We start from the raw sequence: 14,163 nt of genomic DNA, 5'->3' as shown, positions 1-14,163 counted from the left end.
CCGGGTTTCCCAGATGCTTGAGAAGCTCTGAAGTGCAAGAACTTCTTAGGAGCGCTCTAAGAACGTTCAAAGAACTTCTTAACGAATCTGGGAAACCCAGCCAATGTCTTTTGTATTGCTCAGGCACGGAATTAACACTTACCGTCTCTTCCACAGATGAAGGACTGTCCCTACACTGCTTCAGGGGTGAAGTACCCATTGCTGACCCTTAGAGATGACGTCATTCATTGTGTACAGCAACATCTGTCACATCCAAGAATCCAATGCCGTAGGACCAAAGAGGACTAGTCAACGGCATACACAAAGAGAATGTTATTTATCAATTTAGCATTATAAATATAGTTCTATTTTTGTATTTATATCTGCAATCAAATCCGATGTGCCAAGTTGTGTTTGTTTAATTTACTGCAACATGAATTAAAAAGTAAAAAAAAAAATATTCACACCAAAAACGGTCCAGTTTTTCATCATTAAAATAATTTAATAAATTAACAGATATACATTAGATGAAAGCACACAACATGTAAACATTTTGAAATGTAATACAAATAATAATAAAAAAATCAAGCAGTTCTTGACAGTACATTTTGAAAATGACCTAGTCTTGCATGGCACTACAGAAAAGTGAAGGGGAGGGGTGTTATAGCATGCAAGCCTTACACATTAACCTCCAAAGCAACCACACCCACTTCACCCTAAAAGAAAAATACAAATAAATGTACAGCGCAAACACACTGCCATGTCCAGTAAAAGGCTACAGGCTCATTCCACGCATCAGGTGATCCCTACACCCTCTAGAGTATTACGTCAACATATCCTAGCAACTCTTCCATCCTCCATCTCGCTCACTGGCATTCAAATTTAGACAATGACAACGTTTAGCGTTCATGTTTCCTTTTGTGCAAGCTTCATGACCTGATTCACTGAAATGATAAAAAAAAAATGCTTCTTTTACTAACCTTGCTCATTCACGGTGATGTCCAGACATACTTGTAATGAAGCGCTAAATGGTTAAATAAGCAAACCTCTTTTTTTTTTTCTAAAGGTATTCAGTGTTTTCAGGTTCAAAACAGTAAGCAAATTACAAGATAACATTTAATACAGGCCCCTTGGACTCCCATGACCTTTCAATCAATCAATCAATCAATCCATCAATCCATCCAAAACACACACAACAGCTACTTCACTGTTTGGAGTTACTGTATGCAAGAGTACTAAGGTTTAAGACTTAGTGTACAGACTTAGTTCTGTAGTGTTATTTTACACATCACTGGAGAGGTTTTTTTGAAACACATGGCCTTTTGCAATCTCTCCCTGGGTGATTTTAGGTTTACAACAGATTAGTACCCTTCCTAGGGCCTCCTCATCTCCCAGATCGACACAGTTCTTCTGCCCAGCGCTTGCTCACTGCAGGAGGGACTCGATCACTGCCTCTGGCTTGGACGATCGCTTCCTAAAACAGACACAGAAGATAACAATCAACAGCTGTGTCATTCGGAGGGTCATCCCCCTCCTCCTCAACACTGAGTAAGACTGAGTAATGGCTTTTATCCGTAGTAACAACAACAATAACAACAACAATAACATCAACAAATATGTATATAGCACCTCCAAGGTCAAACAAGAAATAATAGAAATAATGAGTGCTTTACGTGTAAAAGAAATGTCTGTGTGTGTGTGTGTGTGTGTGTGTGTGTGTGTGTGTGTGTGTGAGAGAGTGTGTGTTACAGCACAAGCTGTAATAATAATATTGGCATGGCCATCATGAAAGTAGAGGGATTCACGAAGAAGATTCATGGGTACTCGTCTAGGATTATTTAATAGAAAACATTTGCCTGATATCAATATATTGTATCGCCACTTGCGCAATATATTGTATCGCCACTGCCGCCAAATATCAATATCATTTTATTAACGCATTAGGCTGTGGAAAAATATGTATACAGTTGACAATATTATGAATTATCAGTATAATGTGATCTATCAAACTACCCAGGTGGCAAATTGTGTTTCCAGCTCAATTTTTTACATTTTTATGTGATATATTGTGATGTATTGTATGGTGACTCCTGTATCCTGATGCGTATCGTATCGTCTGCCAAAACCAGACCAAGGTTCCAAGGTTCATACGCACTTGTCATAGCAAATAAGGCACCTCCAACAAGAAATGACATCATATTGTACATTATCTAGGGTAGATCGTGATAACCTGCAACTGTACCATGACACTGTCATTGGTCAAGTGCACAACCTACACAACCACAAGTCACAGGGCAGTCTAGTGTGGTCTTTCCTTGTGACACATCTGAAGGGTGGACTCCAGCAATGGCCAATTCTGACAGATTCTGAGATTAGAAGAACACTATTGAGAGGTCACTTAAAGCAGCAGCTTAAACTAGAAATGCAATTCCAAGGAATTACCAGTGCATGAAAATGCAAAAAATGTAGATATGGTTACTAAGGTGTAGCTAGGGTAAACATGGTGGTAGCAGAGTTTAAAGAAAGCTGATAGTGTGAAGGTAGACAGTTTAAAGCTTAACCCTCTAACCGCCCAAGGCGCCGTACGGCGACAAGCAACATCACTGATTAAAACAGACGGTAGATCCGAGGAGGGTGACAAATCGCCTTTGTACTCTCCACCACTAGTTGGCAGACATCCAGAGCTTTGGTTCAAGCCCAAATTCGAGTAAAAAAGTTTTCAGGAAGTGCCTGTATTACTCGCGAGAAACAAAAAAAAAAGACGCATTTCCTGTTTATAACGCGGAAGTGAAATGCGCGATCGCGTTGTACAAATTGAAGCAGAAAAACGGCAAATGTTAAAAAACAAAGTCGTGTGTTATGAAGTCTTGGGTCTGTAAGTCACCTACTCTGATTCTGAAGGAGAAAATCTGCCTTTTGGAGATTATGATCGGTCGTTCATTGGCAGTGACAGTCAAGATGCGTCTGTGAATGGAGGTGGGTCTTTGCGTGTGTACGTCAGTGTTTACCTGCAGCAATGTTGACCAAAGGGTTCAAATAAGCATGGTGTGCTTGGTGCCAGTGATAATCATGATGATAGTGTCTGTAATTGACATGGTACAGACAGCAGGTCTAGTAAAAATAGGACTCTGAAGAGCTACAAAGTCATTCGCGATAGGAACTGATTTGACCAGGCTACTTTATTATATAGTAACATAGGGATTGTGGTAATACTAATAGTTTACTATTGTTGGTTCACATGTGGCTGTGGTCCTGTTTGTTTGTTATGTCGGAGAAATTACAAAAATCAAAGTAAAACTGCTCAAATGTGTTCAACAATCAGTATTTACTGAAATGTGCATAATTTGACGCTATTGCCATCCTGTGACGTCACAATATGCAAATTGGATGAGTAAATGTACTCCCTTTATGAACTTTAGTTCATACTCAATGATTTTCACATTTACAGTAGGACTTTATCTCTGACCACTTTCAAGCCATGGCCTTTTGAATTTTTTATGCAAAAATCCAAAAAAACCCGGGCGGTTAGAGGGTTAAACATTCCAGTTCTAACCTAACTAATGATTTCTAACAAATAATAGAAACAGATGCTATAAACAGATGTTAACTATGCTAACAATGATAACCAGGTCGATTGGTTAACTTAGCTAGTGATTTCTAGCAGTTATGGTAAAAATGCTAACAATGTTAGCACTGCTAACTATGTTAATAATGCTAACCAGATTGATTAGCTAACTAAGCTAATGATTTCTAGCAGTAATGTTAAATGTTAAAAATGCTAGCTATGCTAACAATGCTAACCAGGTTGATTAGCTGACTTAGTTGATGATTTCTAGCAGTTATGCTAACAATGCTAACTATGTTAACAATGCTAACTAGGTTGATTAGCTAACTTAACTAATCATTTCTAGCAGCTATGCTAAAAAATGCTAACTATGCTAACCATGCTAACTAGCTAACTTGCTACTGAGGACTTCTATTTTGAAACATTTGTTGATAGGGTTTCCATGGCTGCCACTATCAGGAATAAAGAAGTTACTGTAGTAAAATCATGTCGGTTGCTATGGAAACGGTCATAAACGCTTCATTTTAATGGTTGCTATGTTAGTTGCTAGGTACATGGAGGTCTCATGTAGTTGACTGGAGGCATAGTTGATGATAACTGACAGTTGGAATGGTTGAACAGTTAAATAGTTGAGTAGTTTCAATGGTTAAATTATTTAATAGTGTATTATTGCAGTGAGGACTTTTATTTTGAAACAGTTGTGGAAAGAGGAAACAGTTTAACAGGATATGCACAGAGAGATTGTATGCTTAAAGCCTGAGAGAGAGAGGGCTGCTGCAGGTGGGGCTGGCCACCTGGCATAAGATTCTAATTGCTCAACGACCCGATTGTGATGTCATAGAGGCCATTTGCATGCACTGTAATAAATGAAAAGGGGCCGTTCAGAATGACACGCACATTATCAATATCAACATTGCGTGTTTTTAATGCTCACTTTACTTTGGAATACTTGCATTTTGGAGGTGAAATAATGCGTGTCTGTGTGAATGCCGCCTAAAGAGACAAATCACTACTTGGTCACCAATTAACCATAACAGTGACTTCACAAAGCCACAGAAGGGGATCTGCTGCAATCAGAGTGGTGTCCTCAATAGAATAAATATCACCACTGTTAAGGAGTGTCACCATGGTAGTTGACTAAGGCCCCTGTAAGATTGACCCCTGTGTGAGGGACCCTAGAAATGAGTGTGAGGGGCACGAGTGTGTAGGAGAACCACACTTGAGAGGAGAGGAGAGGAGAGGAGGGACTAGATTGACATTAGCTTGGAAGCCAGCCTGAATTTGACCCCGTTCACAAGATTTGAGGTCAGGAAAATCGGTCTGGACTTATTCCATCGAGAAGCAACTATACCCAAAGTAGAGCTTGATGACAGATGAGCAACGGTGGTGTGTACTGTAGTCCATCATGTCACTTTAGCGCGCTTGGGGTTCATTTTGTTTACAGCAAAAAGACTAGACATTTAGATTTCAACATCACGTCTATTGTACAAGATGTTGACAGCGCAATTACTTTAAAAAAAAAAGATCAGAAAACAGCAGTTCAGGCAGAAGAGAAGAAGGATGTTTCGGCTGTTCTAGCTACAGGATTCATGGTAGGCTATTCCGTTACTCCAATTGGTTAGGGTCTACCTAACTGCGCGCAGAGGTCCCCCCCCCCCGCCCCCCGCGTCGGTTGAAACACGGCCCATAATCACATCCCAAACAGACTCAAATTTTGAGTATGGCTACGTCAGGCTTCATTGACACAGCCTTTTGTGTTCAATCTGAAAGTCTGTCACTTTCAGCAAGCCTGAATGTGACGTCTATGAGAACTAGGTCAACTAGGTCAATAGGGTGGCAAACACTAAAACATCTAGCAGAGCACTTCAGTCCCCCTTTGCTGAGCGAGCGAGCTGGTTTACCTGCGTCCTGTTTTGGGCCGGGACTTGCCACTCTTGGAGGTCCTGGGCCTCTCCAGCTTCATGAGAGACTGCCTCATGCTTTCCTCTGTATAGGCCAGGTACACGTGAGAGAGGTCCACCTCAAAGGGCTACCGGAGCAGGGTGATGGCAAGAGGGAGAGAGCAAGAGACATAAAAGAAAGATAGATATGGTGTGTGTGTGGGGGGGGGGGGGGGGGGGGTAGAGTGAGAGAGAGGATGAGAATAAAAAATATTAGTGAGCCTGAATCAGATCAGATCAGAATCAGGACAGAATAAATGTGGCCATAAGACACTCACATCTTTCTCCTTCTTGTCAGACACAGGGGTTTGTTTCCGCATATTATTCCCAGTGTATGCCACGCATTTCTGCAAAACAAACACACAAAGACAAGGCGTTGGATACGTGCTTCCTCGGTTGAGGCTGAACAGTCAGACGTTCCCCCTTTATCGCTCCAGTTCATTAATAATCAGATGATGTCTCTTGATAATACAGCAAAGTAGGGCAGCAGGTTTCACTTTGACTCAGGAGATTTGGCAACATAAGCAAGCAGCACCATGCAAGACACTCAAGTTAAGGTCAGAGTTTGTTTGCGAGGACCGTTTTTTAACTAGTCATAATGTTGCACAATGTAGCTGTGTCTGACTATTCGCCTCAGTGTGATGAAAATGACACAAATGACATTTAATTTAATTCAAGGGGCGTTGCACTTTCCATACACAGACACAGACACAGACACAGACACACACAGGTCTCACTCACCAACTGCCACTCGCCAATGTCTTCATTCCAGTGGACGTAGTTCTCAATCATCTCCTGGAAATTACAAAAAGGTTGATTAGGTTGCTATTATGACAGACCCTCCTATCATTCTAATGAATGGTCTTTCATCCAGCAGAACAGAACAGACCACACACACACACACACACACACACACACACACACACACACACACACACACACACACACACACACACACACACACACACACACACACACACACACACACACACACACACACACACACACACACACACACACACACACACACACACACACACACACACACACACACACACACACACACACACACACACACCTGGAACTCCTGGGGGATGAAGTTGTCTATGATGAGCATCTGCAGCCGGAGTTCGCGGCTCAGGTGGCGGATGTTCTCCAGCAGCCCCTCGATCTCACGGTGGTGCTCCTGCTGCAGGTCAGCCATCTGCACCAGAGACAGAGTGTGTGTGTGTGTGTGTGTGTGTGTGTGTGAAAGAGAGAGTAGAGAGAGAGAGAGAGAGAGAGAGAGAGAGAGAGAGAGAGAGAGAAAAAAAGAGAGATTAGGGGAGAAAGAGACTTCAAGGCAGCGCTGCCTGGGAGGCGCTAGGGTTAGGGTTAGGCACGGCAGCACTGCCTGTAAGTCGACGGTTGGGGCCCAAACGAAGGTTATGCATATAACCACGGTTCTACGAATTTCGGATGACCGCCAGAGCTGAGCCTCAATCAAGTGTGCATGTAACACTTAAGACTTCTGAACTCAGGACATTTTCACAGTCTGTATCTATACTACAGTTACACACTCACACACACAGATAGACGGCAACACAAAACACACAAGCCCATACTGTAGACACATCCAGTCCCTGTTGAGCGAGCAGAGGGTGCATGCGAGACGTTTACCTCGGACTTGGCGGCCATCAGCATGGTCCAGACCTTCTTCAGCTTCTTGGTCTTGCCCTGAGCCTCCTCCTGCAGGCTGGTGTACTTCTCCTCGATGTCCAGACGCTCTTGCTGTTTCACGTGGAATCAAATCACACGCACACACACACGCACACACGCACACGCATACGCACACGCACACGCACACGCACACGCACACGCACACGCACACGCACACACACACACAAAGGTCAACAGATCTAATCATGAATTTGTCACTAGATCACCAGCAGAATTCCGCTACAGCACCTGAAATGTGCACATATGTGGTGTGTGTGTGTGTGTGTGTGTGTGTGTGTGTGTGTGCGCATGTGTTTACATAATGTGGTGTGTGTGCGTGTGTGTGCACATATGTGGTGTGTGTGTGTGCACATATGTGATGTGTGTGTGTGTGTGTGTACATATGTGTTGTGTGTGTGTGTGTGTGTGTACATATGTGTTGTGTGTGTGTGTGTGTGTGTGTGTGTGTGTGTGTGTGTACACATATGTGGTGTGTATGTGTGTGTGTGTGTGTGTGCACATATGTGGTGTGTACATTATGTGGTGTGTGTGTACATATGTGGTGTGTGTGTGTGTGTGTGTGGTTGTGTGTGTGTGTGTGTGTGTGTGTGTGTGTGTGTGTGTGTGTGTGCGCCTCCTCCTCACCTCCTTCTCCTCCAGCTCGCGGCGCAGCTGCTCGGCCCTCTTGCGGCGCTCCTCCAGCTCCATGTTGGACTCCTGCAGCAGCCGCTCCTGCTCCTCGGCCTTGGCCAGCAGGTCCACGCCGCCCACGATCACCTTCTTCTCCAGCGCCGACAGCTTCTCCAGCAGCAGGTGGTGCTCTTGCCTGAGGGGTCAACCACAACGACACACGGCGCCGGTCAGATGATCCACACTCACCGACGACGCGCCGGTTGTAACAGCACCGCTCTCGAAGAAAAACTAACTCATAAGAGGCAGTGCTGGCCTCAGTCGTGGCGCAACTGGATGGGGCACCTGCATTAAATGCTGGCAACCCGGGTTAGATTCCTGCCCCGTGGTCCTCTCAGGGTCCCACCACCCCTGCTCTCTCTCCCGTTAAAGGCATAAAAGGCCCCCCCAAAAAAAACTTAGCCTTAACTTAAGTTAAGTTTAAACATTAGTTTAAAGTCAGCGCAGAGGCGCCTCAAAGTGGAAATTGCTGGTCTGGAACACTTTTTCTCCTGATGTGGTAACCAAAGCTTGCATTGCATTCAGCATGAGAGTGTGTGAGAAGAACCACTGACTGACTTACAATCAGCTGCATCTCTTAGTCCTGGACCTTCATAACAATGTGGACGCACACTACTACTAAAGAATCCAATACGCCGACTAGCAGCTGCTCAGGAGGTGTCTTCCTATTCTCACGGCTCTGTCCAAATTATCGAGGAACGTTGCGCAAAGCCTGAGGTTTTAGACTTGGTACTTTCAGGTGAATCAGAGGTCACGTTTGGCAAGCTGAGGTTAGTCTTATCGCGAGTGCTCACATCTCAACAAAATCGCAGACCAGGAAATACCCGCTGATTACAGAGAAATTCAGCCCTGCTCTCAAGACCGATAAGTCTATCAGCCAGATGCGGCTGAATCCCGAAACGTGAACACGTGCACTATACTGGCAGTGCATCCATATAGGAGGGCATTTAGGGAAAGGGTCTAAATGCATCCCTAGTACAACACAGTCACACTACAAACAGATTAGTGAATGTTGCAAATGAAAGCCGTTTGTTTTTTTGCATGCATGCATGCATGCAGGCAAACACAAGCTCATACATCGGCCCATCTGCTGATTTCAGAGTGAGAAGTGCATCAGAGTTAGCTATCTTACTTCAGCATAACACTGTTGCTGCCATTTGATAGCATTGACAAACATCTGTCTTACTTAAGTAGAACTCCGTCTGCCATTTGATAGCATTGACAAACACCTGTCTTACTTAAGTAGAACTCCCGTCTGCCATTTGATAGTATTGACAAACATCTGTCTTACTGCAGCATAACTCTGTCTGCCATTTGATAGCATTGACAAACATCTGTCAAGCATGCAGAGTTGTACACAGTGATGGAGGCGGTTGTTAGGGGTTAATCAATGCCTGTAGTGTATTGCATCTACAAAAATGGGACATTTCCATAATCTTTTAACAACCAAAATTCAAAATGTATGAATGTACTCCTGAGAGCAAGTGTGAAAATGCAGAGCAAAGTGTTGCATGTTATGGTTGGCATGAGACATGTGTGTTCTGGTTGAGCGATAGTGAGAGGGGGAGACTGACTGGGCTTTCTGCAGGTCCTTCTCCCTCTTCTCCAGTTCGGCGCGCGCCTTGTTCCGCTCTTCCTCCTCCATGTCCAGCTTGGCCTCCAGGGCTCGCCGCTCCTCCTCGATCTTCGCCTGCATCTCCACCATCTTGTCGGGAGACACCTTCTTCTTTCCTTTCAGTGAGGCGAGAGGGGAGCGAAAGGGTCAGAAAAACACACAGTTTGGAACAGCAAGGACAGGGTTACTGTATGTAGCACTTTTTGTGGCCTTTTATTTTTTTGCTTTACAAGTCTGTGCATCAAGTTCAACATCTTATAAATCTTAACAAATATATGTTCATTTATATTCTTATGTCAAAGGTATTTTTTCCAATACATACACAGTACACAGGGTCATCTGGCTTGCTTGTCTTACTATGTAAAATTAAGATACTCGCCAATCAGGTTTCTATTTTTATTTATTTATCACCTGAATAAGACAGGATGTTGATAAAGGACTTTGATATCTCGTGTCAAGTCATTCATCTCTTGTGAAGCACCAGGCTGATTACAATCACACCATCTGTATGGCTACATTTACACCGTTAAATGTGACCCAATTCAGATTTTTGTCATATGTGGCACAATTCCAATGTGCGGCATGGACTTTGCGCGAAACATGAAAAAAGCGCATGGATTACGATACTTCCAGATCGGTTTAAGGCCTCATTGATATGTGGAAATAAATCAGACATGAATCAGATATGAGCCAAAGTGACTGCAGTGTAAACGGGCAGATCGGATATTCCTTGTCAATTTCATTTTGATCAGAGTTGAACATACCCCACAGTCTTTTACATTTTCACATTTACATTACACAGCCTACAACGATCAGGTTCACGCCAACGCACGACTGGTGTCAGAATGGTGTAATTAAAAAGAAAACAGAGATGAAAAAGCTGCAATAAAGGCGGTAAATTTTGAGTGGAAATACCCTAATGCCACCCTATCTCATGCATTTGTAGCACCATCTGATATGGGCATACAGTAGGTGTAAATAGGCAGTCCAAAAAAAAAAATCAAAAGCGGAACATCGGAACTGTGCATCAAGGCCTGCCGGTGTAAACGCAGCCTAAGATGTACTGACCAGACTGAAAAAAATACCAGAGGGTGAATGACTGAAACAGTCAGGCATTGCCATTCAAAAGTTTTTGAACACCTGCCAAAACATTCTCAGTACCAGACTAAATGCTCAAACAAACATAACTGACTTCCTAAGCAAACAAACAAACAAACAAGAAGTCAAAAGGAGGTCAAACAGTTACGTTCTCAATATGGTAACCTCTTCCTGCTGCTGGTGACGGCAGAACAAGTAGAGCAGGTCAAAAAGCTGAGGGTATTTCCTAAGACTACATTCAGGAACCCCCCGGGCCTAGCAGATCAAAGATCAGCACAGCTGAGGGCCCTTATACAGGCCCCATCATACAGATAATTAAACTGGCCCTCTCGTCTCTGTGAAAACACACAAATGATTTATGATACATTTTGTTAGACTTCAAATTGTTTTCGGACCATTAACTTAATAATAGGTATAAGATGCTTTCAAGCACTTACTTAAGAAAAAAAAATGCACTAAATGCATAGGTTCACTGATAGAATGGCATGAAAAAATTAACTTTTTAGTGGGAGAAACCAACGCGCACCAGTGGTTTTTGCGAGGTGCTGTTCACAGGATGCACAGACATACTGTAGATAAACTGGAGGAGACCGCACACTCTTTTTCCGATGCCAGTGTTTTAATAATCTTCATTAATCTTCAAAGTATTACTAGGAGTGCATGCACACAGGAGTTCACATTAACTCAAGTCAAATTGCAACCAAGCAGCTTGTGATGTCTTGCGATATGCGGATAAGGTGTTGCACTTATTACATTCGGGGGACTCTGTTCTCTTTGCTGCATCTCTGGCGTGGGTGCTTCCTTCAGTTGTGGTGCCTAGATGTCTAGTTCTACTCTGGTTTTGTTTTTTGGATCAAAGAGAAACGAAAAGAGAAACGAACATAGAAAAAAAAAAAAATCAAAGAGTCCTTTTCTGAGTCATTATTTGATCAGTCTGCATATTGTGATTATTTTGAAACAGTTCCGGGGGCAGTTCATTTCAAAACTACAGTACATTTCTCAATTCTCTTAGACTATCAAACCTCAGGGCATTTGCAAAGAAAAGGTAGAAATGTAGTAGTCCAGATCCTGAAATGTAGGGTGTTCAAAAACCTTTGACGGGTAGTGCATTATGAAGACTACACTTTTCATCTTAATTCGTTCTGTATGTTTTTCCCCCACACCCAATGCTAGAGAGGTGAGTAGCATAGACTTCAGGAGACTCTCACACCAACCTCTTTGGTCTTGAATTTACAGCAGATAAGCGTTTGGCACACGTGACAATATTGCCCCCCGAGGAGGGAAGAGGAAGACAAAAAGTGTGACACATGACATGGTTACTTTGGAAATACTGTTGGAGAGAGAGAGAGAGAGAGAGAGGAACACACTTTACACATACGACACAGATGGGGAGAGAGAGAGAGACACAGAAAAATAGCAATAGAGAGAGAGAGAGAGAGAGAGAGAGAGGGAAACAGGAACACACAATCAGTATGAAATCTAAGAGCAGACATAAAACAGGAGGGTAGAGTAGAAAAATCACACAATGTGACAGAATGACTGATGACTGTTACTCCTACAGCGTTCCCATTCACTTGCAATGAACATTTCAAACATGTTTCATGACTTGACTCTTAAGGAAACATCCATGGCCTTCAACAACCTGCACGACTTCGTGCCAGACTATGTTATGGAATATTGTATAGTGTAATAATTCCTCTCCACGATAAGATAAAATAGTCATATTGTGATATTAATTATGTAATTACATTGCATAACAATCCTTTTTTACTTAAAAAAGTACAAATTTAGGTTTGTGAATGAACTAGAGGTCAGTCGACATTGGCAGGTTGCTGAAATATGGGTCTTACATCAGAGTAAAATGTATTATGTCCAAGATCAGGTTGCATCCTGTCCTGTTTATGTACCACCTGTATCACTATATCACATCACACTTTTTCTGTTTTTCCGCAAACTGCATTTCATCGTATTTGTACTTGTACTCTGCACAATGACAATAAAGTTGAATCTAATCTAATCCAATATGTTTCGCACTTCTTTTGATTTGACTATGGCGGTGCAGTAGCCTGGCCCTGCCCGCTTAGTGTCTCTGTACCTTTTCATTTCACGGAGATACTAGTTTGGCATCTGATGATGCACTTAAGTTTCCATCAGCCAAAAGGGTCACTGAGCAATCAGACACAAGAGGGGATGAGGTTAGTTTCAAAATCAAAATCTGATTCTGTGGTAACAGTGGGTAGCAATGCCTGCAAAAGAAACTGTGCTCATTGCAAGCAAACTCGCAGATGAGAAATTATGTAACCATAGCAACAGAGCTCTTATCTTATATTAGGAGTTGTCATTTTTCCCTTACTAAACGTTTGTCTCAGCAGCTTTGTGAATGTTTTAAGAGAACATTTTTAATGCAATTTAAGAGTACTCTAGATAAAATGCTTTGTGAATACGGGCCGTGATCTCTTTCATCAGTAACACAGTGAGGTCCTGTTTTATGTCTCCCCGTTTAACAGACACCATACAACTTCAGGGCAGTGGCTTTTTTGGGCAGCGGTTGGTTACAATCATTACATGCATGACCACTTTTTGTGGTGTGAAGAAAGAAAGAAGACCGTTGGATGGGTAAGAGGGGCCGAGTGGACAGAGCATCGGTTGGTTAGTAATGGTTTATGTCAGACCACGGTATGGGCGGGGGGGGGGGGGGGGGTTGAGCTGGGGATGGGGGTGAAGATCCATCTGCGGAAGAGGAGTAGTGGTCAAGCAGGGTCACACCAGTGAGAGTCAGCCACAAGGTGCAGAGTGCCCTTGGCTCCGGTGAGTTATAAAGGCCAAGACAACACAACGTACAGTAGACACTCAAGGCAGGTAAACATTCTCAAAGAAACCAGAAACCTGTTTTACAAGCCATCAGCAAACTGGCTATTGATTTACTGATGCTTTACAAATACAGTATATTATTAAATGATATTACTTTTGAATGTCTGATGGATTGCAAGTAAATAATTTAAAAGCGTTTTAAGCTTATAACTGAGACCGCATACCGTAATTTCCCAACTGTTAGCCGTGGCTTATACATTGATTTTGCAAAATTTCATCAGCTATGAGGCTAATCCACAGGGGTTAACACTGTTTGGTTAATACACAGGAAATTACTTTAACCGTGTTGCCATAAACATGAGGCTTTCTTCTAAAGGGACTTTCCTCTGCCTTCCACTTTGTCCGCGATGAAGGAGTCCAACATAAAACACGTTTACAGCTCATCAGGCTTTGAAATCATTTCCTTTACCATGATTTTCACAGGAAGGTTGGCATAACATAGAATAGATAAGACACACACACAGGTGGATCTGACAGGAAGTTAAATGACATAGTCAAAAAATAAACCTATGCCATCTTTAAAAAAAAAAAAAACGTTGGGACACTCTATACTATTACTAATGCAGGTGCAATAATCAAGGCAAGTTGCAACTGTACCATGGGTGCAGTGGGCGCAGTGATATCACGCACTACTTCCTGCTTGTTGCCTATGGGGACTATTTTCAGATATCACTCCGCCCATGGTACGTTTGCAACTTGCCTTGATT

General features: G+C 42.8%; 1 protein-coding gene across 2 annotated transcripts in view; it reads right to left on the bottom strand.

Moving 5' to 3' along the window:
• Positions 1–455: 455 nt before the first annotated feature.
• Positions 456–14,163, bottom strand: part of kif3a (kinesin family member 3A) — a 23,343-nt gene continuing 9,635 nt past the window's right edge. For both annotated transcript variants that reach the window (XM_062524422.1, XM_062524423.1), the window contains 8 exons: positions 9,447–9,603; positions 7,828–8,008; positions 7,144–7,254; positions 6,563–6,688; positions 6,226–6,279; positions 5,763–5,831; positions 5,446–5,573; positions 456–1,453 (listed from right to left, as the gene is read on the bottom strand). In XM_062524422.1, coding sequence (XP_062380406.1) covers positions 1,405–1,453; positions 5,446–5,573; positions 5,763–5,831; positions 6,226–6,279; positions 6,563–6,688; positions 7,144–7,254; positions 7,828–8,008; positions 9,447–9,603 — 875 coding nt within the window. In that variant the 3' untranslated portion in view covers positions 456–1,404. The remainder of the gene's footprint in view (positions 1,454–5,445; positions 5,574–5,762; positions 5,832–6,225; positions 6,280–6,562; positions 6,689–7,143; positions 7,255–7,827; positions 8,009–9,446; positions 9,604–14,163) is intronic.

This window comes from Sardina pilchardus, chromosome 21 (assembly GCF_963854185.1).
Source record: "Sardina pilchardus chromosome 21, fSarPil1.1, whole genome shotgun sequence".
Classification (NCBI taxonomy): domain Eukaryota; kingdom Metazoa; phylum Chordata; class Actinopteri; order Clupeiformes; family Clupeidae; genus Sardina; species Sardina pilchardus.
This window is presented reverse-complemented; position numbering and strand designations above follow the sequence as displayed.